This window comes from Haliotis rufescens, unplaced genomic scaffold, assembly GCF_023055435.1.
Source record: "Haliotis rufescens isolate VD_foot unplaced genomic scaffold, xgHalRufe1.0.p SCAF_5, whole genome shotgun sequence".
In the NCBI taxonomy this organism is placed as follows: Eukaryota; Metazoa; Mollusca; class Gastropoda; order Lepetellida; family Haliotidae; genus Haliotis; species Haliotis rufescens.
The window spans coordinates 20931378-20949075 of NW_025964223.1; the positions used below are offsets into that span (position 1 = coordinate 20931378).

At 38.1% G+C, this 17698-nt stretch overlaps 2 protein-coding genes across 2 annotated transcripts in view; both read left to right on the forward strand.

Moving 5' to 3' along the window:
- LOC124122989 (multidrug resistance-associated protein 1-like) overlaps positions 1-2798 on the forward strand; it is a 37625-nt gene extending 34827 nt beyond the window's left edge. Inside the window, exon 26 of the mRNA XM_046486213.2 lies at positions 272-2798. Within this exon, the coding sequence (XP_046342169.2) occupies positions 272-383 (112 nt within the window). The 3' untranslated portion in view covers positions 384-2798. The remainder of the gene's footprint in view (positions 1-271) is intronic.
- Positions 2799-5091: 2293 nt separating this feature from the next.
- On the forward strand, positions 5092-11555 carry LOC124122992. Its single transcript, XM_046486217.2, has 3 exons — positions 5092-5348; positions 8659-8875; positions 10315-11555. The coding sequence occupies exons 1-3, from the start codon at positions 5145-5147 to the stop codon at positions 10710-10712; spliced, it is 819 nt and encodes a 272-aa protein (XP_046342173.2). The 5' UTR covers positions 5092-5144; the 3' UTR covers positions 10713-11555.
- The last annotated feature ends 6143 nt before the right edge of the window (positions 11556-17698 follow it).

The window sequence follows — 17698 nt, forward strand, 5'->3', positions numbered from 1 at the left end:
TATACCATCTGGAATGTTGTCAGTAAATAATAACTAACTATATAAGTATTGTTTTCATCTGACAAATTATATACGATTGCATATACTGTTCCCTATGAATGCTCAGTCAAACATGACTTTGATGGATGGTTTGGATATGAAAGGGTTAGGGTAGGGTATAAGCCTTAGGCTGAAGCCCTTTTAATTTATCTGAAGGATATATAAGGAACTGTCTCATTTAAGTTGACCAACTATTTTGGACGGATAATTAGAATATTCTTATTTTTTACAGAATATTGGTGCTGAACAAAGGGATTGTCGAGGCGTATGACACTCCAGAGAGACTACTGCAGGACACGAAGGGAATTTTTTATGCCCTCGCCAGACATGCTGGCATCGTTTGACGAAGAGTGAAAGAAGGAATAACAATATTCAGCAACTTCGATTTCCAAGAAACAACAATATTTCACATAGTATCATACAGTTGTAATAATTCTAAACTGAAATGTGTAATTCAACCTTGTTGATCATTAAAAGTTCAGATGTAATATAAACTCGGGGTCAAAAGAAAGTATAGGTCGGGTTTCAAATATGGATAAAATATCGAAAACAAAACATTTTTGTGTCTAAGAAATTTTAGCATATTATTCCTGGATGTTCGTCATTTAGACAGGCATGGTGGTATTCCCAACATTCAAGATAAAATAAGAACTTAAACACACGTAGGGTAAGGAAATTGACATTTCTCCAACATGTGAACTGGACGCATCTAATAACGTGTGTGAGCTCCCGCTGCATTAGTACACGCATCAACACGTCTTCTCATGGATGACGTCAAGCGTAGGATGACGTGATTTGGTCTTCGCAGCCATTCTTCTCTCAGTGCTTGTTCCATCTCTTGTCTGCTCTTTGGAACTTGAGAACGACGACGAATTCGTCTGCGAAGTTGATCCCACAGATGTTCTTTCGGATTCATAGCCGGGGAACATGCAGTCCAGGGAAGAACACTGACATTGTACTGATCATGATTTTGAACATCTTGTGTCACTCTGCGAGGATGGGGTCTGGCGTTATCGTTCTGAAGAATTATCCCCTTTGGCTGGTTCTGTAAGAAAGGGAGTGCGACTGGTTGCAAAACTTGATGCCTGCACTGACAGGCATTCAGATTGCCCTGAATTATCACTTAGCGCGTCTTCTCGTTGCCAAATGTCTCCCCATAAAATGACGCTTCTACCGCCGTATGGATGCACTTCTCGAACGCACTCCCGTGCCAAACGTTAACGTTCTCCCCGACGTCTGTAAACTCTCTGTCTACCGTCACGAAATAAACAAAGCCGACTTTGACAGTTTTTAACTTGCCATCGATGGACTTGTCCTGCCCAGCGTAGTCTGTCATGTCGACGCTGTTGAGTCACAGCCATGCTTCGGAAAGGACGATATGCTCGGAATCCTGTAGATCTTGGCTATTGACGTTGACGTGACGAATCTGTTTCGGAGATGACATTTCTGGTGTCCCCCGCCGTGATGTTGCTGGATTATTGCTAAAACCACACTCACACACTCACTTTTCCGGAGATATATCGTGCGAATATAGCGGTCTTCTTGAGCTGTTATGACACGTGGTCTACCACTTTGCGGTCTGTCTTGGGTCCCTCCCGTCTGCCTGTCGTAACAATTTCTCCACCGTCAGTGGGGTACATCCAAACGTTTTGGAAAATATGGACTTGCAGCCATTTGTGCCATACCAATTGCCCTCTCACTGTACATCGAAGTCAATCTGGCCATATTTTGAGTGTGCTTTTCTTAGATGTGATACTAAAGCTTCATTTAAGCCAATTTATACCCGATTTCAGCACGTGCATGTCCTGCTACGAGCGGAAAACATAGTTTACACAGTTTTCATAACGTCAGCTGTACGGTAACGCGTTTTGTGTTTTGTTGTTTTTTTATCGGTACTTGGACGATTCTAGTAAACCAGTTTACTGTCCATTAACTATTAAATGGTTATAACAAATGAAAAATATTAGCCTTTACTTTCTTTTGCCTCTTAGCTTAGTTCATCATTATTCATGACGGGATTTGTCTCGTAAATAACTCATTTAATATTTATTCTCGAAATTTCAAACTTATACTTTTAAGTTATTTGCCCTTGACTAAGCTTTTCCGCCATGTCTGCTGATGAATTTGAATTAAATTGTATGCCTACTGAGACTAAACGGAAAATGCTTGGTGAGAACAAGGCCTTACATAGAGAAATTGCCATCTTATTTTAGATTTATTTTGGTAACGAGATCTTTAGATAAGATTTGTGAGTAGAGATGACAGGCCAACATAATAGATCAGATGCTTCAGACCACTCATGAGAGTTAGAAATAGTCCCATTCGATATAATAACATGTCTTGGAAATACCGTTCCGACATGAAAGGATTCATGTGTTGCTCACCACTGTTACAATGTACGTAAAACAAACCATTCTCATGAACATGTAAAATTGCATTTCAGATAATGTTGAAGATGAGACTGAAGAGAAAATATACAAAAGTTTAATGCTTTGAACTTCCTAGTAACACAGTTGCATCCATAGATTAAAATGTATTTTGTAATGATTATTACTTGATTTGTTTGTTCGTAGATAACAATAGGTAAATTACTAGAACTTTCTAAAGTAGCACTTCGATACACACACGCCATCTTATGAATGGAGCTGCGATGTTTGTCAGATACGAATATGTCGAATGAACCAGACAGACTTGTCTTCTAGAATGAAGTGTTAAACAGTATCAAGGATGTATATTTTTAATAAAAATGTGAATTTGTCTTTTCTTTAATATTCTTTGGGTAATACTTTCAAGCCGATGTACATTCATGAGACCAAGAACATTGCAATTACATACAACAGGTATCAAACACATATACATAACTTTCTTCCACTCAAAAAACATACATTGCTCTTGTAATACACTTCAACTTCAGCTTCTTCCGCATTCCAAGAAATAAAATAGTATGTGAGGTGAGGTGAAATTAGGTTTAACGTCGCGTGCAAGATTATTGCACTTATATGGCGACGTGCATGCACGTGAGTGTGTGTGTGGCTGCTTGTACTAATCCGGACTGATGCCGATTTATAGTGCTAGCTCACTGAGATACCATGCCGCAGTTTAACATGAATACCCCACTCAGACACAGTATACTGAGCCGACTAGCCCTTTAATGCCGAGCGCCAGACAGGGTAACAACAAGTACCATCTCTTAACGTCTTTTGGTATGACGCGACCGGGGATCGAACCCCGGACCTTCCGCTCTCCGGGCGGACACTCTACCACTAAACCACGGAGGCGGGTATGTAAATACTCCATGGCCAACTTCTTTGATAGGCATTTAGAAGTTGGAGTACTAAGGATCAGAATTTATGGATGAACAACTTCTTTATTACAATTAAGAGCGACGTTTCGGTGTTGGTTCTAACACCGTTATCAAGCAAGTGATTTACAGAGTGTGGTTGGCAAGTATATATACAAGTAGGAGGCAATGTTCTTCTGTTTCATAAACACATGCTTATGAGAAGAGTGGGAATCATACAATGAGCCGCTTTCAGAGATTGCTTTATTAATAAACGGGCTTATCAAGTGACATCGTATCCCTACGGTGTGGTTCGTTGGTAATTCTATCACACAATAGTTCGCCTGGTCCAGATGTGTTGTATTGTACGCCAAACAGTATCATTGAGATTTTAATCAACGCCCACATACTGGCCATGACAGTACGCTTTTAATTTTACATGTTTAATATACACATTAACTGTCGTCTCTTTGCTTGTAAATCACGTATCACATATGGTTATGTATAACTTAACATACATTACTTGTCTGAACATTCTGGTCACATACATACATTTAAACATAGTCATTGAGTATTGATGGATAAACTCAAGCCGATTCATATATACTGAACAAAACACGTTAGGTTTCGGGAATATTTTTGGGGACATTTTTTGTAGTGAAGACTGAGCACAAAATTTCAAAACTATCCTAAAAAAGATCCGTGGTCCTCACCTGTTTTTATCTGGAAAAAAGATGAAGAGACCATTAGTGTTGCCCAAGTTTTCGTAATATCGAGCGCATGTGCCTTAACAAAAGAATTCCTCTCATGGTATCCTTTCGTGGTTAATTTGCAATTAATTTCTGTAAGGTAAGAACCATTCATTTAGCGCATATGCTAATAACACTGCTGATTTAGAAAACTCACGTGACTTTGTTTTAACACCGCGACCAAATGACAGCAACAACCAAAGCATATTCTGACAGACAAAACATTGATGTTACATTCATAAAAGTTTTGTTTAACCATGACGTGACAACAGTATTGTCCTCGGGGAATCTGGAGCAGAATAACCCCAGTACCCCATACCTGTGTCGAATGTCATCAGGCTGATCGTGTGTCATCGTGTCCTAACGAAACATGGCTGTTCACCATAGTTTGCCTGATGTCAACCACTGGTTCGCGAACACCTGGTATCATCACTATTTGATAGTGATTCATAAAAAAACACGTTTGGGAAGCTCATATTGTACAAGATACTATGGAATGATAGTGACGAATGCAAAGCAATATTCACTCACGCTTCCCTCCCCCCCCCCCCCGTTAACATTTTACCTGCGAACGATGACATAATATATTACGCCAAAGATATCTAAAGATAGACAGTACATAATTAGGACATGAGAGTGCTGACACAAACGCTGGCATACACAGCTGGCCATGTATATAGGGCAATTTTTAGGAAAGACACACGTGTTCTGTAACATCTGCACGATGGACAAGAGCCTAATCTGTTCTCTAACTGCACTTACATGTACATGTACTTCTAGATAAAGACATGGATTCGACCTGAATAATGGTGGTAATCGCAGCACCGACGAAGTTGAGATGTGTTTTCTTGATACTGAACACAGGTACTTTTGACCATATGTTAGATAACCTGTTTTTGATAAGAGATATTTAATTTGTTGGCATCTTCTTATCACGCTATTATCTCATGTAGGATTGGTGCAGATTTCACTCTGCTAAATCTTATCATCTGGAACAAACAGGTCATTTATTTTTGTCCTGATGATAGTCTACAGTCTTCAGTACAGAACCGTTGGCCACATTATCACCGAATGCCATGATGTTAAGACATATTGTTCTTGGGGTTCTCTTGTCCTCTCGTGCATTTGGTCTCATCGCACCTCTGACAAATTCCGGTGGGGAGACAGATATTGCTAACTTAGTGAGCCATGTGACCCTGCTGGAACAGTTGGTACAGAAACTTCAAGCAGACCAGACATCAACAACAACACAGATGGTGGCCACACAGTCTCAACTGAAGGTAGCACAATTAAGGGTCTTGAGGGTTAAAAGAACAGTGGGAGAGTATTTTGGTTATGAGGCGTTCACTCGTCACATCGAGGGCGCGGGTTCGATATCCCAAATGTGTCCATGTGAAGCCCAATTCTGGTGTATAAATGCAGCCCAGACCAATATTCTTCCAGCAAAGAGTTTTGATTATCAATATGTTTTGCTGAATTCCTCCCTTTGCATTTTTATATTGATTCCAATCCATTTTATGTATGTTCAAATCCTTATTTAATAAAATATAGGTTTATATGTTGATTCAAAATGGACATGCTCAAAGATAACCTTTGTGCGAAATTGGGGATAAGACATTAGTAGGCATCCTCATAGGCACAAATATTTTTTCTTGCTGATCTGTTTCTTTCAACTTTAGCTTGCAGATCATTTGATGGGTTCTGAATATCCAGTCAGTATAGGTCCTTATCATGTTCTATATGTGTCTCAGCCTTAAGGGTTGAGTGAAAAGAAATGTCCCTGTAAACATGATTACCCTTATCAGATGTATTTTATCCTGTGTGCCACACCCCCTGACTTTTTATCACCTTATGAAGTTTATTTTCACATACATGTTCTCCTGCAAACCTGTTTTTTCCCTTGTATGCAATCACAGTATCCAACTTCATCAGCTGGTGCATCACAAGGTCCTCAGTTGGTGTGTTTAGAAGTGCCCTTGCCCTGAAACAAGAATTGCAAAAAACAAAACTATTTGCAATAAAATAAAACACATTTGTCTTTCCTTGAATATTCTCTGATTTAGTGCTTGAAATTTTCAGTGTCATAAATTATTTTAAAAGAATTTCATACGTATTTTTCTTTGATAGACAAGTTTGATAGAATTATATCTTTAAAAACCCTCATTTCTGATGCGTCCATACTATTAAGTGTTTTGTTTTACTTTTAGGACAAAACATGAGCCGTCTACCTGAGTTACGTAAACGTATATACTTACGTAAATACTTGTTTTAAAATGTGAAAAGGAATTTCACTGATTAGAAATGTTTTTTTCCCAATCGTTCCACGAAATCCATTTGAATTGTGCTTTTGGAATGTAAAATTTCTTGTTTTTATCAAAGTGGTATGTGCTTTTGTACCCAAAATATTTTTGCATTACAGTTTTGTTTCAAAGACACACAATACTTTTTGTATGAAAAAGTAAATTTATTATCACTTTCTGTCAAAAACTACAATTAACTTACGGTTTACCAATTTACTGACCACTTGTTCAGTGACAAGAATGTATTACTTTCATATCACAATTAATCAATTTGACTGACTTCACTCAAGGACCACGTACAATTAGGTTAGTCATATTGTGAACTTGATGAAATGTTCAGCTCATTAATTGTTTGCAATGAACATGAAAAAAATTATATAATCATACAGACTTAGTTAAGTTTTCTTGGGTACAAAATCATCAAGTACTTGGGTACAATTTTGTTTTGGGTACAAAATCACTTAGGCCCTAAATTCCTCCAGTCGACGTGTACCTAGTTTCATCCGTTCTGAAGATTGGGGCAATGGTAGACCAATAACAATATCATGTTGTTATTATTATGGCATATCAATATGTTATATCGCTCTAAGCTGTTGTCGTTTTCAGAAAATACTTTTCAAATCATCAAGCGTGGAATCCTTTACGGTTTCGGATTTAGACTTACAAATTTGATGTTACGCACCGGCAGCAATCACGAATAAATATAAAAGCAAATAGGAGTGAAGACTGCTATCCAGATCAATAATTTTGTTTATGATAGCTTACCAACTTATTTCGCTTCGATGTGTCATGCGGTACATGCTACCAGTATCAGAAATGGTAGCTTAAATTGCAAGTATTTTGATTTTTTTTCGTAAACTGCATTATTTTTCTGTTGATTGGTTTACCTAGAATATATATCATTTCAGATTTTGCGTATCATCCAATATTTGTCATTATTTGCAGTGTATGTTGACTTTGTTCAACTAAACAAAGCGCGAGTTAGGCCACGCCCAAACGTGTCACTGACGTTTGTCGGCTTGTCAATATGTCTGAAAGTTTTTCAAATGAAATCATTGGCAAACTCTATAAAATTGAGATATATTTTACAAAGATTTATACATCCGTGTCAATAATTCTAGAAAATTTAGTTGGGTGTAACAAAATTACTGTAATAGTCTCAGAGGATCACTATGCATGTTGTATGAAAAATGATAAAATTATAAAGAAAATATTGGACTGCGCCAAAAGTCAACAATGGCCGCTTCTGGTAATTGTGTGCCAATAAATTTGGTCGAGACTTTCTTAACTCGCGATGTTTTCTTTTTGAGCTAAATAAACTACTGAAAGTTTTGATATTTTGCAAGCTGAGCATTTTGGCATACCATACTTAAAATATACGCAAAGCATACTCGTTAAACATTTATAGCGAGTTTCATTTGGCGATGTCCTTCTCGACTTTGCGCCTGTCGAATGGGTTCTACAGTACTATTGAGAGCATTTAGCATATGAAAATAATAGCACAATAAGCTTCAGAAACATCAATGATTTGATATTGCTGATACGTTACCAGCCTGAGCTGGAAAAAGAAGAGACCAGGTACACAGCCTTATTTGTTTCATATTTAGATGTACGCATAAAGATGCAAAATGACAAAACACTATCTGTGGGACTAAATGACAAGAAAGATGACTTCAACATTTCAATAGACAACTTTCCCTTTATATCAAGCAATATTCCAGCAGCTCCAGACTTATGGTAGATATTTCCAAAATTAACGCATCAGAGACAACTGATATCTGATGCAATTTCCAATTTTGACTTGAATAAATGTTCCCGTGTTCTTTTTCCAGGCGAATAATCACTTTGCCTTATCATGTGTATGGCGGGTGCCACAGGACGGGCTGACCTAAATGGGCCTGGTGTCACTACTGTTTGATAGGGATTCATAAACACTTGCTTATGATATAGTCGGAATCTTCAATAGACTAACATTGGTGTTTAAACTTGAAAATTGTGTGATAGCATACGCAAAAGGCATGGATTGTGGTCGTGCTATCAAACACCAGTTGGGTTCCAATAAGAGGTCCGTCCAACTTATTATCATTGTCTCTTGCCATTGATATTAATGAAAAGTATTTATGATACATTGTATTGATTTTATCAGAGTGTAATTAATATATTATTAAAATCTAAAGTAGTTTGTCCGATATGTTTACCCATTGTCAGGATACATGAATAATCTACTTGAAAATCCCTCTGTAAAGTAAGACAGTCACTCTAATGGTAGTGTACGTACGTTTCGTCACAGGGAGCAACTGCTGACCTGAACGCCGTCAAAACAGAGCTCCACGCAGCACAAGCAGAGCTGGGCGTAGTCAAGTTTCAACTGAGTAAACTGCCCACGTCCATCGAGCTGAATGACCTTGTGACTAAACTCCACAGCACCGCCAGTGCCTTAAATGTCACGAATCAGGACCTTGCTTCTGTCAAACAAACAGTTTCCAGCATAGCACAAAACAATGAAGGTAATATTAAATATGATACTAGTGGAGCTTGCATTAGCATATATATTATTATTATTTGATGTGTGTGTTTGGAAATGATTTTTCTTACCAACTGTCAACTACACGAATTCTAACCTGAGTATCGTAATATCATTATGTTACACATACGAAAGTGAAACTGTCTTTGTTATCATCATAAGTGGTTATATTTAGTTAAGATGTATTGTTTACATTGGAAACTGTGTCGGGAAATAGAGTCAGGATGGCATGGATTTTGGTGTTCATACAACTATGGAAGCAAAAGTCTCTGTATATCTATACGTCAATATTGTGTCTGCTTTGCGTCACACTCGCTTAACACGGTCCAGCACTGATGTGGAATCCATATTGGAATTGGGTTTACTAGTTTCACTCTTTCACTTGACCATCACATAACATAAAACAATGTGACTCTCATGTGTTTTTTGTTTGATGACATTTATATATTTCGTTTCTATTATCCACAAAATAGTAAATTTCACCTATTTGCGAACACGTTCTTATGATGGAGTGGGAATCGTACAATGTCCTCTGCTGTAAACAGAGGTTCCTATAATTACAGAAAGAGCTTTGTGGCTTTTATTCGGTCGTCATTTTACACGGACTATAGCTACATGCGGGCGGATCTGTCGGTATGCGGTTTACCGTGAAATCATCAAATAGCAATACTCCATTGCTACGTGTTATGTACTTTAAGGTAACGAAATGAAGCGGAATGTACTTCCTCAATGAAGGTTCTATGGCCCATTGAATAGTTTACTGCACATGTGTTTCGTATGTGCTTCTATATGTTTTATCACATGAATATATTTAACCACAGGAACAGCAAAGTGGTGTATTGCTTTTTAGTTGAATTCTGTCAGTGTCTATTCCAGGGGTCTGATATTATTGTCTATATCAACTCACTCACGTACTTGCGCACTCATGCACCCACTCCTCCAAAAACCCAACCACCAAATACTTATTTGGTTTGCAGGGGATGTCTGTATTCTGGTGTTTCCAAAGATAATAAACTTTTCTTAACATCCACCAATGGTTGTAAGAACTCCCTGCCGAACACCACAGCAATGGAGACTCAATCCCGAAACAGTGACGTGGCAACTTAATATTGGTTGAGAGTTTTTTGTAAGCATTAACGGGAACCCACATTAGGATGTGACTCCATCCAACTTAAGTATGAGTGTGGTTGTTTGTGGATTTGAGTTGAATTTTGTATACCCACACGCCTATGTTCATTGCGTACCACCGGGCTTGTCATGTTTGGGATATGAAGGCTTCAGTTTTGTGTGTTATCTCTAATTTGCTGAAGGGCATTGGAAATAGTTTTCTGCTTTCGTATTCACCTCATCTCACCTCACAAATGTGGCCTATACAAGGTCACTCACAAGTAGTATTAATCAAGCATTCTCTCTTTTCTTCAGTCGCTGCATACGAAGTTCGACTGTCTGCCCAGATTAGACCTGCATTAAACACTGTCATCAAGTTCGACGATGTTCAGTACAACCACGGGGGTGGCTTCAACGCGACGACAGGCGTCTTCACTGCTCCCCTCGCCGGGACATACATACTGTGGGCCAACATGATAGCATATGACTACTCCGACTCTCTGGGCATCTCGCTGTACAAGGGGTCGGAAAGGATCGCCCGAGCATGGGGCGAGAACCCCTCGTCTGAGAAGAATGAAGATGACACCTTGATCCTGACGGTGGTGTATCTGGATTTGGGGGACCAGACATGGTACATTAGAGACGCGGGAACGGCACGGATCGAGGGAGACTACTCCAGCTACGGCGGGGCACTTCTACAGGCCCACAGTTAGAATCTCATCAGATTTCCACTGTTGTCTGAAGGCACGTGGGCCCCTGTCATTGTAAAACTGAAAAGTGCGAAGTATATCATCGTGATGCAATTACTAACCCGATCCCCCATAACCAGTAAGAGACCCGCCAATTAGCGATACTTGCGAAGCAATATATTCTTAGTGTAACACACTAACCTATCTCAAGTGAAATACAAGTTATTCAACTTTAGTGCTTCATTATCTCCAAGTACCTATAAATGTCTTCATAGCTTTTGAGATTGTTTAGATTACAAATGTTCTGCATATTCATTTTAATATAGATCTGGCTCCGTATTATATCTGATACTGACGACAATAACATATATTTAGGCACCTTATATTCTCGTGAAGCAATAGATAAATCCACACACAGTTGCGGGATGGTTCTTAGATTCGCTGATGGTTTGATAAGTTACATAATACGGCACTCAGTGATGAACGTATTATCTATGTTCATAAGTAACAAAGCTCTGTAAATCAAATATCGCCCCAGAAAGTCAATCTCAGTGTGAACTCCAGCAGGATCGATGATACATAAGCTCGAACAATATGTAATATTATCATGCCTCAAGTCGAGATTGACCAATCGGAGAACATAACTACTGACCCAATATGAGCTCGAATACCCTCAATAATAATCTAAGATGGTTGTTACTGACCTAACATGAGCTGTAAACCGTCAATAACAGCCATCTTGGATTTGGATTGGATACTTCACATGAAATGCTTGTACAGAAATTCGCTATTCGACACAGTTTTGTGGTTTGATATTAATTGTGATGTGCAAGGATATTAATCAAAACAATAAAAAAATTATTGTTATTTTTTTCAATGTACATAGAACCAGTACTGATGAGTCACCGCAAAGAATATATTCGTGTGGAGACAGTCACCCTTTTTATACTATACAACATGAAACCAACATGAAGGTTTTTGTATTGTCCTGCGGATGTCACAAACAATGATAGTGTACTTGTTGGGACTTTTATGCTTGTCTCAAGAGATGATTAAAGAGATCTGGTGGTTACCACGAGCGATGGTGCTTGATGTCCAGTACATACTATTCTTCATATACATTCATATTAACAAGAAGTCGGCTAACTTATGGGTTGTGGCGGTATTTGTCATGAGAGATGGTACTTGTTGTTAGCGTGGCGTTAAGGAACTAACACAAGAACAGGTCGGCTCGTAGTCAGTGTACTGTGTCAGAGTGAGGTATTTGCGTTTAAACGTGGCATGGTTTCTCATCGGACAAGCACGATATTATCGGCATTAGTCCGGACTAGTACAAGCGGACACACACACACACACACACACACACACACACACACACACACACACACACACACACACACACACACAAGCACACCTACGTGCGTACATGCACTTCGCTAAATCTAAGTGCAACATTCTTGGAGGCGACGTTAAACCTCACCGCACCTCACCTCACCTCACCTTTATGGGGAACGTTACTTGGAATCAATTATATTTTCAAACTGATTAATGTACCCGAAATCAGTTATTTAAAATATTCGTCAAACATATCTTCCACACTAAAACCATATTATGTACGTAATGTCCTCCTCGTTCGTAAGCTTATGTCACATTCCGAGGAATAGAACAGTATGTAGGCCACTTTATGTCCACTTCCTTTGTGGACATAACAATTCATCTTTAATACTGGATTACAATGATAAAAGAAAATCCGCACAAAGCGAGAGATATTACTGGGAACAGCAAATATACAACCCCTGTTGCTCTGTCTCAAAGAATAACCATAATCCTTAATACGATCAAAGAAGGGCATTCTTTATATTCACAGAAAGTATGGAATTAATACCAAGTTGATTTTCAAAAACACAAAGAAATTGCTTGAATTTCTGTAATGTCAGAAAATATCCAAGTTCAATTATGTCAAAATACTTGATGTTCCAACTTGCACACACACATAGCATTTCCAAGCGGAATTGATCACTAAATGTGGTGACTTTAGGTACAGTTACATATCTATCTTCAGAGGTTCAGGACAAATTGTCAAAAATGACAGCAGATGTCATCTGAAATTTCCTAGAAAAACAGTTTCGAAAATAAAGATAGACCTCATAGATAACATATCTAGATCTGTTAGATTTGAAGATAATTATTTTGGACATGAAGTATGCACCCTCACGATCAAGGGCAAAGATTGTGCGTCCCTCCTCGGTGATCTTTTTCTTTATGCATACATCTTGGAAAAATAAAAAAGGAGAACTTCGTCATGAAGTGTAACTTACGAGTGCTTTAGATATATAAAGCGATGATCTTCTATCGTTCAATATTAAATTTTCTTCTTATGATTCACCATCCTGAGCTAAAAGTAAAAGAGACCAGTGAAGCTGCCTCATCTGTTTCATATTTAGATCAATGCATAAAAGTTTAGAGTGACAAAACAAATCTCCACAAGAGATGACTTCCAAAAGTCAGCTTTCTCTTTATGTGGACTATATACAAGCAGATCCAGCCTTTGGTGTCTACGTTTCACAACTTATGAGGTACAATCGAGCATGATCTTTCTCTGAAGATATATTTTAAAGAGACTCTTGCTCCAAATTGTTGATCAGCGTTACAACATTGAAGCCCTTTAGCAAAAGCTTTCAAAATGTTTAATGGAAGACATGTGGATGATCATGAAAATGATAAATATTACTTATACATCGGTAATAAATAAAACCTTATATAAAAACTAATAATTACGAATAAATTAACTAATGATACATCTCAATTTTTTCAGATCCTTTTACAACATTTCAGGGCCAAAAATACAAATGATTAATCAATTTGAAATCCCTCTGTAATGTAAACCAGTGGAAGTAGTGTAAGTTTCATTAGTTCAGAGGGAACGAAAAATTACTGATGAGCTGACTGCCGTCGAAACAGAGATTCACGTAGCACAAACAGGGCTGGGCGTAGTCAAGTATCAACTCACGAAACTGTCCACGTCCATTGAGCTGAATGAACTTGTGGCTTAACTCCACTGCACTGCAAATGCCTTAAATGCAACTAATCAGGACCTTTCTTCTGTCCAACTGCTTCAAGCACAGCACAAAACAATGAAGATAATATTTGATAAAATAACAGTGGGACATGCATGAGCATAGATATTAACACATTCAAGTATGTGTATAATGGTTTTTCAAACCAACTGTCAACTGCTCGAATTCTAACGTGAGTATCGTAACATTAGCATATTATACACGTGAATGCAAAACTGTATTTGTTATCATCATCAGTCTTGATATGTAGTTGAGATATAGTGTTAAAGCCCCACCCTGACTATAAATAGCCCGCATGGTGGCGGTGTTTCAGTTTCGAACAATAACTGACAATGTGAACATAACCGAGCGTCGGGAGAAGCTGTTTCCCAAAGAAGATCACCATTGACCGTCAAACTTCGAATAAATTTGAATGACAGACCCTGGATACCACAAATGGCTCCATATCTAGATATAATTTAATAAATTTTCTGTAGTTTTATCATATAAAATCGAATCGATCGTGTTTGAGGTCTGCATCAATGGGCGGAGTGGGCGGAGCTTATTTACGGTTGCGCTTTTAATAGCAAAGCACATGGTCATGTGTTCATGTGACACATTCAATGTATCTGTGGTCAAAGTGTATTGTTTTGTATATTTTTACGGCAGAACAGCAGCAGAACAACAGTTTCGGTTAATGTAACAGTAACGATACATAAATACGAAATTGACGACAAGAATCTTTCATTTACGTCCGAAAATTACAGATATTTGTTTAGTTTTGGTCATTTGGATTCTACAGTTATATATGAATATCCTTGATGTTTTGACTTTCATTAGGCCTATCCAGATAATATTGTACTTACGATAAACGAAAACTCCAATACACATATTCCAAGACAACTTAGTTATGGATTTCCTCCCTTTCACTTGTCCCATGTATTTTTAGTTCGGGGGATTGGGACACACTTTGCACACAAGTTTTAAAATACAATCTGGGATCCCTTTCCTGTTTTGTCCTCACCGATCCTTCATCTGCTGCAACGTTTAATATCCGTTTCTTCAAGTCCGAGTATCTACGATCTCTCCCAAAACATCAGTCCTGAAAAATTGACAGCACTGTTTTCGAGTTGACGAATTTATGTAACATGGTAGTCACACCAGTACCTAACTGCAATTGCCTGTGCTGTGTCACGCATGGTTGACAAAAGAAGTGTGAACATACATATTCGGCTTCATCTTGTTCCACAATGAAATCTCGCTGTGACATTGATTCACTAATCCCAAGAATCGGCACTGAATTTGTCAAAGTTTCTGTTGCACTTGCAAAGGTGGGAAGAGGGGCGCCATCTTGTCGATTCGAGTTGACGGTCGAGATGTCATCATCTTGAATTGAAACTTTCTCCACGATAAAGTCACCAATGTCATAATCTAAATGACCAATGGCTCCCTGATCATCTCGAACAACTCCCTTCAAATTAAGTGTCACATTAAAATGTTTTGTTGCTCATATTGAAGACAAGTTAACTTGCGAAGTTCCTGACAGTTGTAAGCGGATGCGTTCATGGGGCGTGGATGCTAGAAGATCGGGTGGTCAGAAAGGGGGAAAACAAAAAGTTTTAGAAAGTAATAAAAGAAATCCGCAGTGCAATAAAAAAGTACCATGTACAGGATGTTTTTTAATAATAGTATTCACGATAACATTTCTTTTCCTAAAAATGCAAATTAATTTATTAATTCATCCCAATGTCGTAACCCTGAATACGTGGTGGGTATTTGGAAGGAATCTTGTGATGACGCCGTGAATGAAGCCGTGTGTATTACATTGTTGAATTCAACTGACCAGGAAGATTGTCGAGGCATTGACGTTATGACAGATGCTCGTCATGGATGGAGAAGAAAATGCATCTGAGAGAAACATTAATTGTTGTTTTAAGCTTCGAGACAAAACACGTCTTCATGCCGAAGTAGTTTACAAGAGAGGATGATCTGTGTAACCCATTTTCAGTTGAAATCCATTTTCACGCACATGCCAGAATTAATGTGAACAAATATTTATCTGAGATCTTTTTGAAGTATGTGAGGCTGTTCGTATTTTAATATTTTTATCTCCATTCCGACTTGAAATGATAAAAAGTTTTTGTGTCTCAATTTTGCTGCCGCTGTGGAAAATTGCACACTGAACTTATAACAGAAATGCTACTAGATCTACCATTGCACCGTCATTAAAGAACCAGGTCAACTTTATCTTTCTTCAGTTGTTTATTAAAAATGCATTTCCGAAGCAAAGCGAATCGATCTACATCATAAATTAATTCATAGACTAGATTCTAGTACCAATTGTTTAACCTTTGTTTTAAATGTCATGAAATAACTTACACAATTACTGAAAGACATTTTTTTAAATGTAATATATTTTATTTCGTCCGCCCGCTCTCTGGTTAGTTGAGGCTTGAGGGGAGAAACACATACAAAAAAATATGGATGGCCATATTCAAATGACACTTGGCATGCCAATCAACAGGGAATCTGGGCCACTGGGACCCGCCAAATTTCACGGATCAAGTTGCTTCGGAATGAGGAGCTTTCGGACAAGTGTCACCTTGCCAAAACACATTGCTACTGGGCAATGAAAAGACAAAAAAAGCTGAAACATTGGATCAGGTTAGTACAATTAATTAGTTGTTATTTAAGGACTGAAGTAGTATTTGTTCATGTTCCATGATGCGAGATTCATGATGAAGTAATCGTACCAAAACAATTTAAATTGAAACAATTAGTTAAAGTGAACTTTATTGAGACGGAAAGTTTCTTAAGTCATGACGTCATCCGTCCCCAAAATTCTCACCAAGCGATGATGCAGTAAGGTACATTTATGGAGCAACGCAGACGCACATCCAGATCAAGGACTGTTGTAACTTTTCATGTGTGAGGACAGGCAAGTTTTAATACTTTAAATAAAGCACATGTTTTCACTAAAACTGTTGAATTGATTGCTTGATTTTAGGACCATATTTGCAGGCACATTACCTGTATTTAACCCGGCTTTTCTCTCCCTAAAACGTTTGTCATACCGAGGTTCTATAGAATGATGTTTAGTGATGCTTTAGTTTCTTGGCTACAGCAAAAAACGCTGCATCATCGTTCATGTTTTCGTGAACATCTTAACTGTTTAGCACACTTATGCTTAACAGTTAACTGGTAATTTCACGTGTATGACATTCTTTCTCATGAACACACCAACCTCCCTTTATGATTTGGGAAGCAGCAAGGTAAGGTGAGGTGAGGTGAAATGGAGTTTGTTGTGCTAGCCCACTGAGACACCATGCCACAGTTTAACATGGATAACCCAGGCACTAAGACACAGTATATTGAATCCGAGGCGAGCAGTTCTTGTTCTATCCCATTAATGCTGTGCGCCAGGCAGGGAAACCTTTTAATGGCATCCAGGTGGGCTCTCCATCCAATAGATCAGGGATTGGATTACGATAAGGAGCCGTAGGGATGAAGGAAAACACTTCTTCAGGTGTTCCAAGTATATATTTTTGTGACGAGGGAGTAATATGGTGTAGCACGTTGATCGGCATATATTTGTCCTGACAAATTAGTTTTCGTAAAAAAAAGGCATGGGTAAAAAGGAATGAGCTGAAATGAAACAAGAAAATACTGTCATGTTAGCATTGATTACAGTGTTTGTTAAATGAACTTGGTCACATTTCCGCTGGGGATTATGTCAGTTCTTCTTTGCAGAATCTGATTATGAATTTGAAATATGTTATTATTCTCTTATCTGGTGTATCTGTTATAAAGTATCTGTGTGAAATGTAAAACGGCATAACCCTGACACATTAATTTAATTACAATTCTCACCAAGAAATTTATATACCTCAACTGTTTTTGAAAAACAACTTCAATTTGTTATAAAGAGTGGATAAATAGAATAGTGTACGAAAA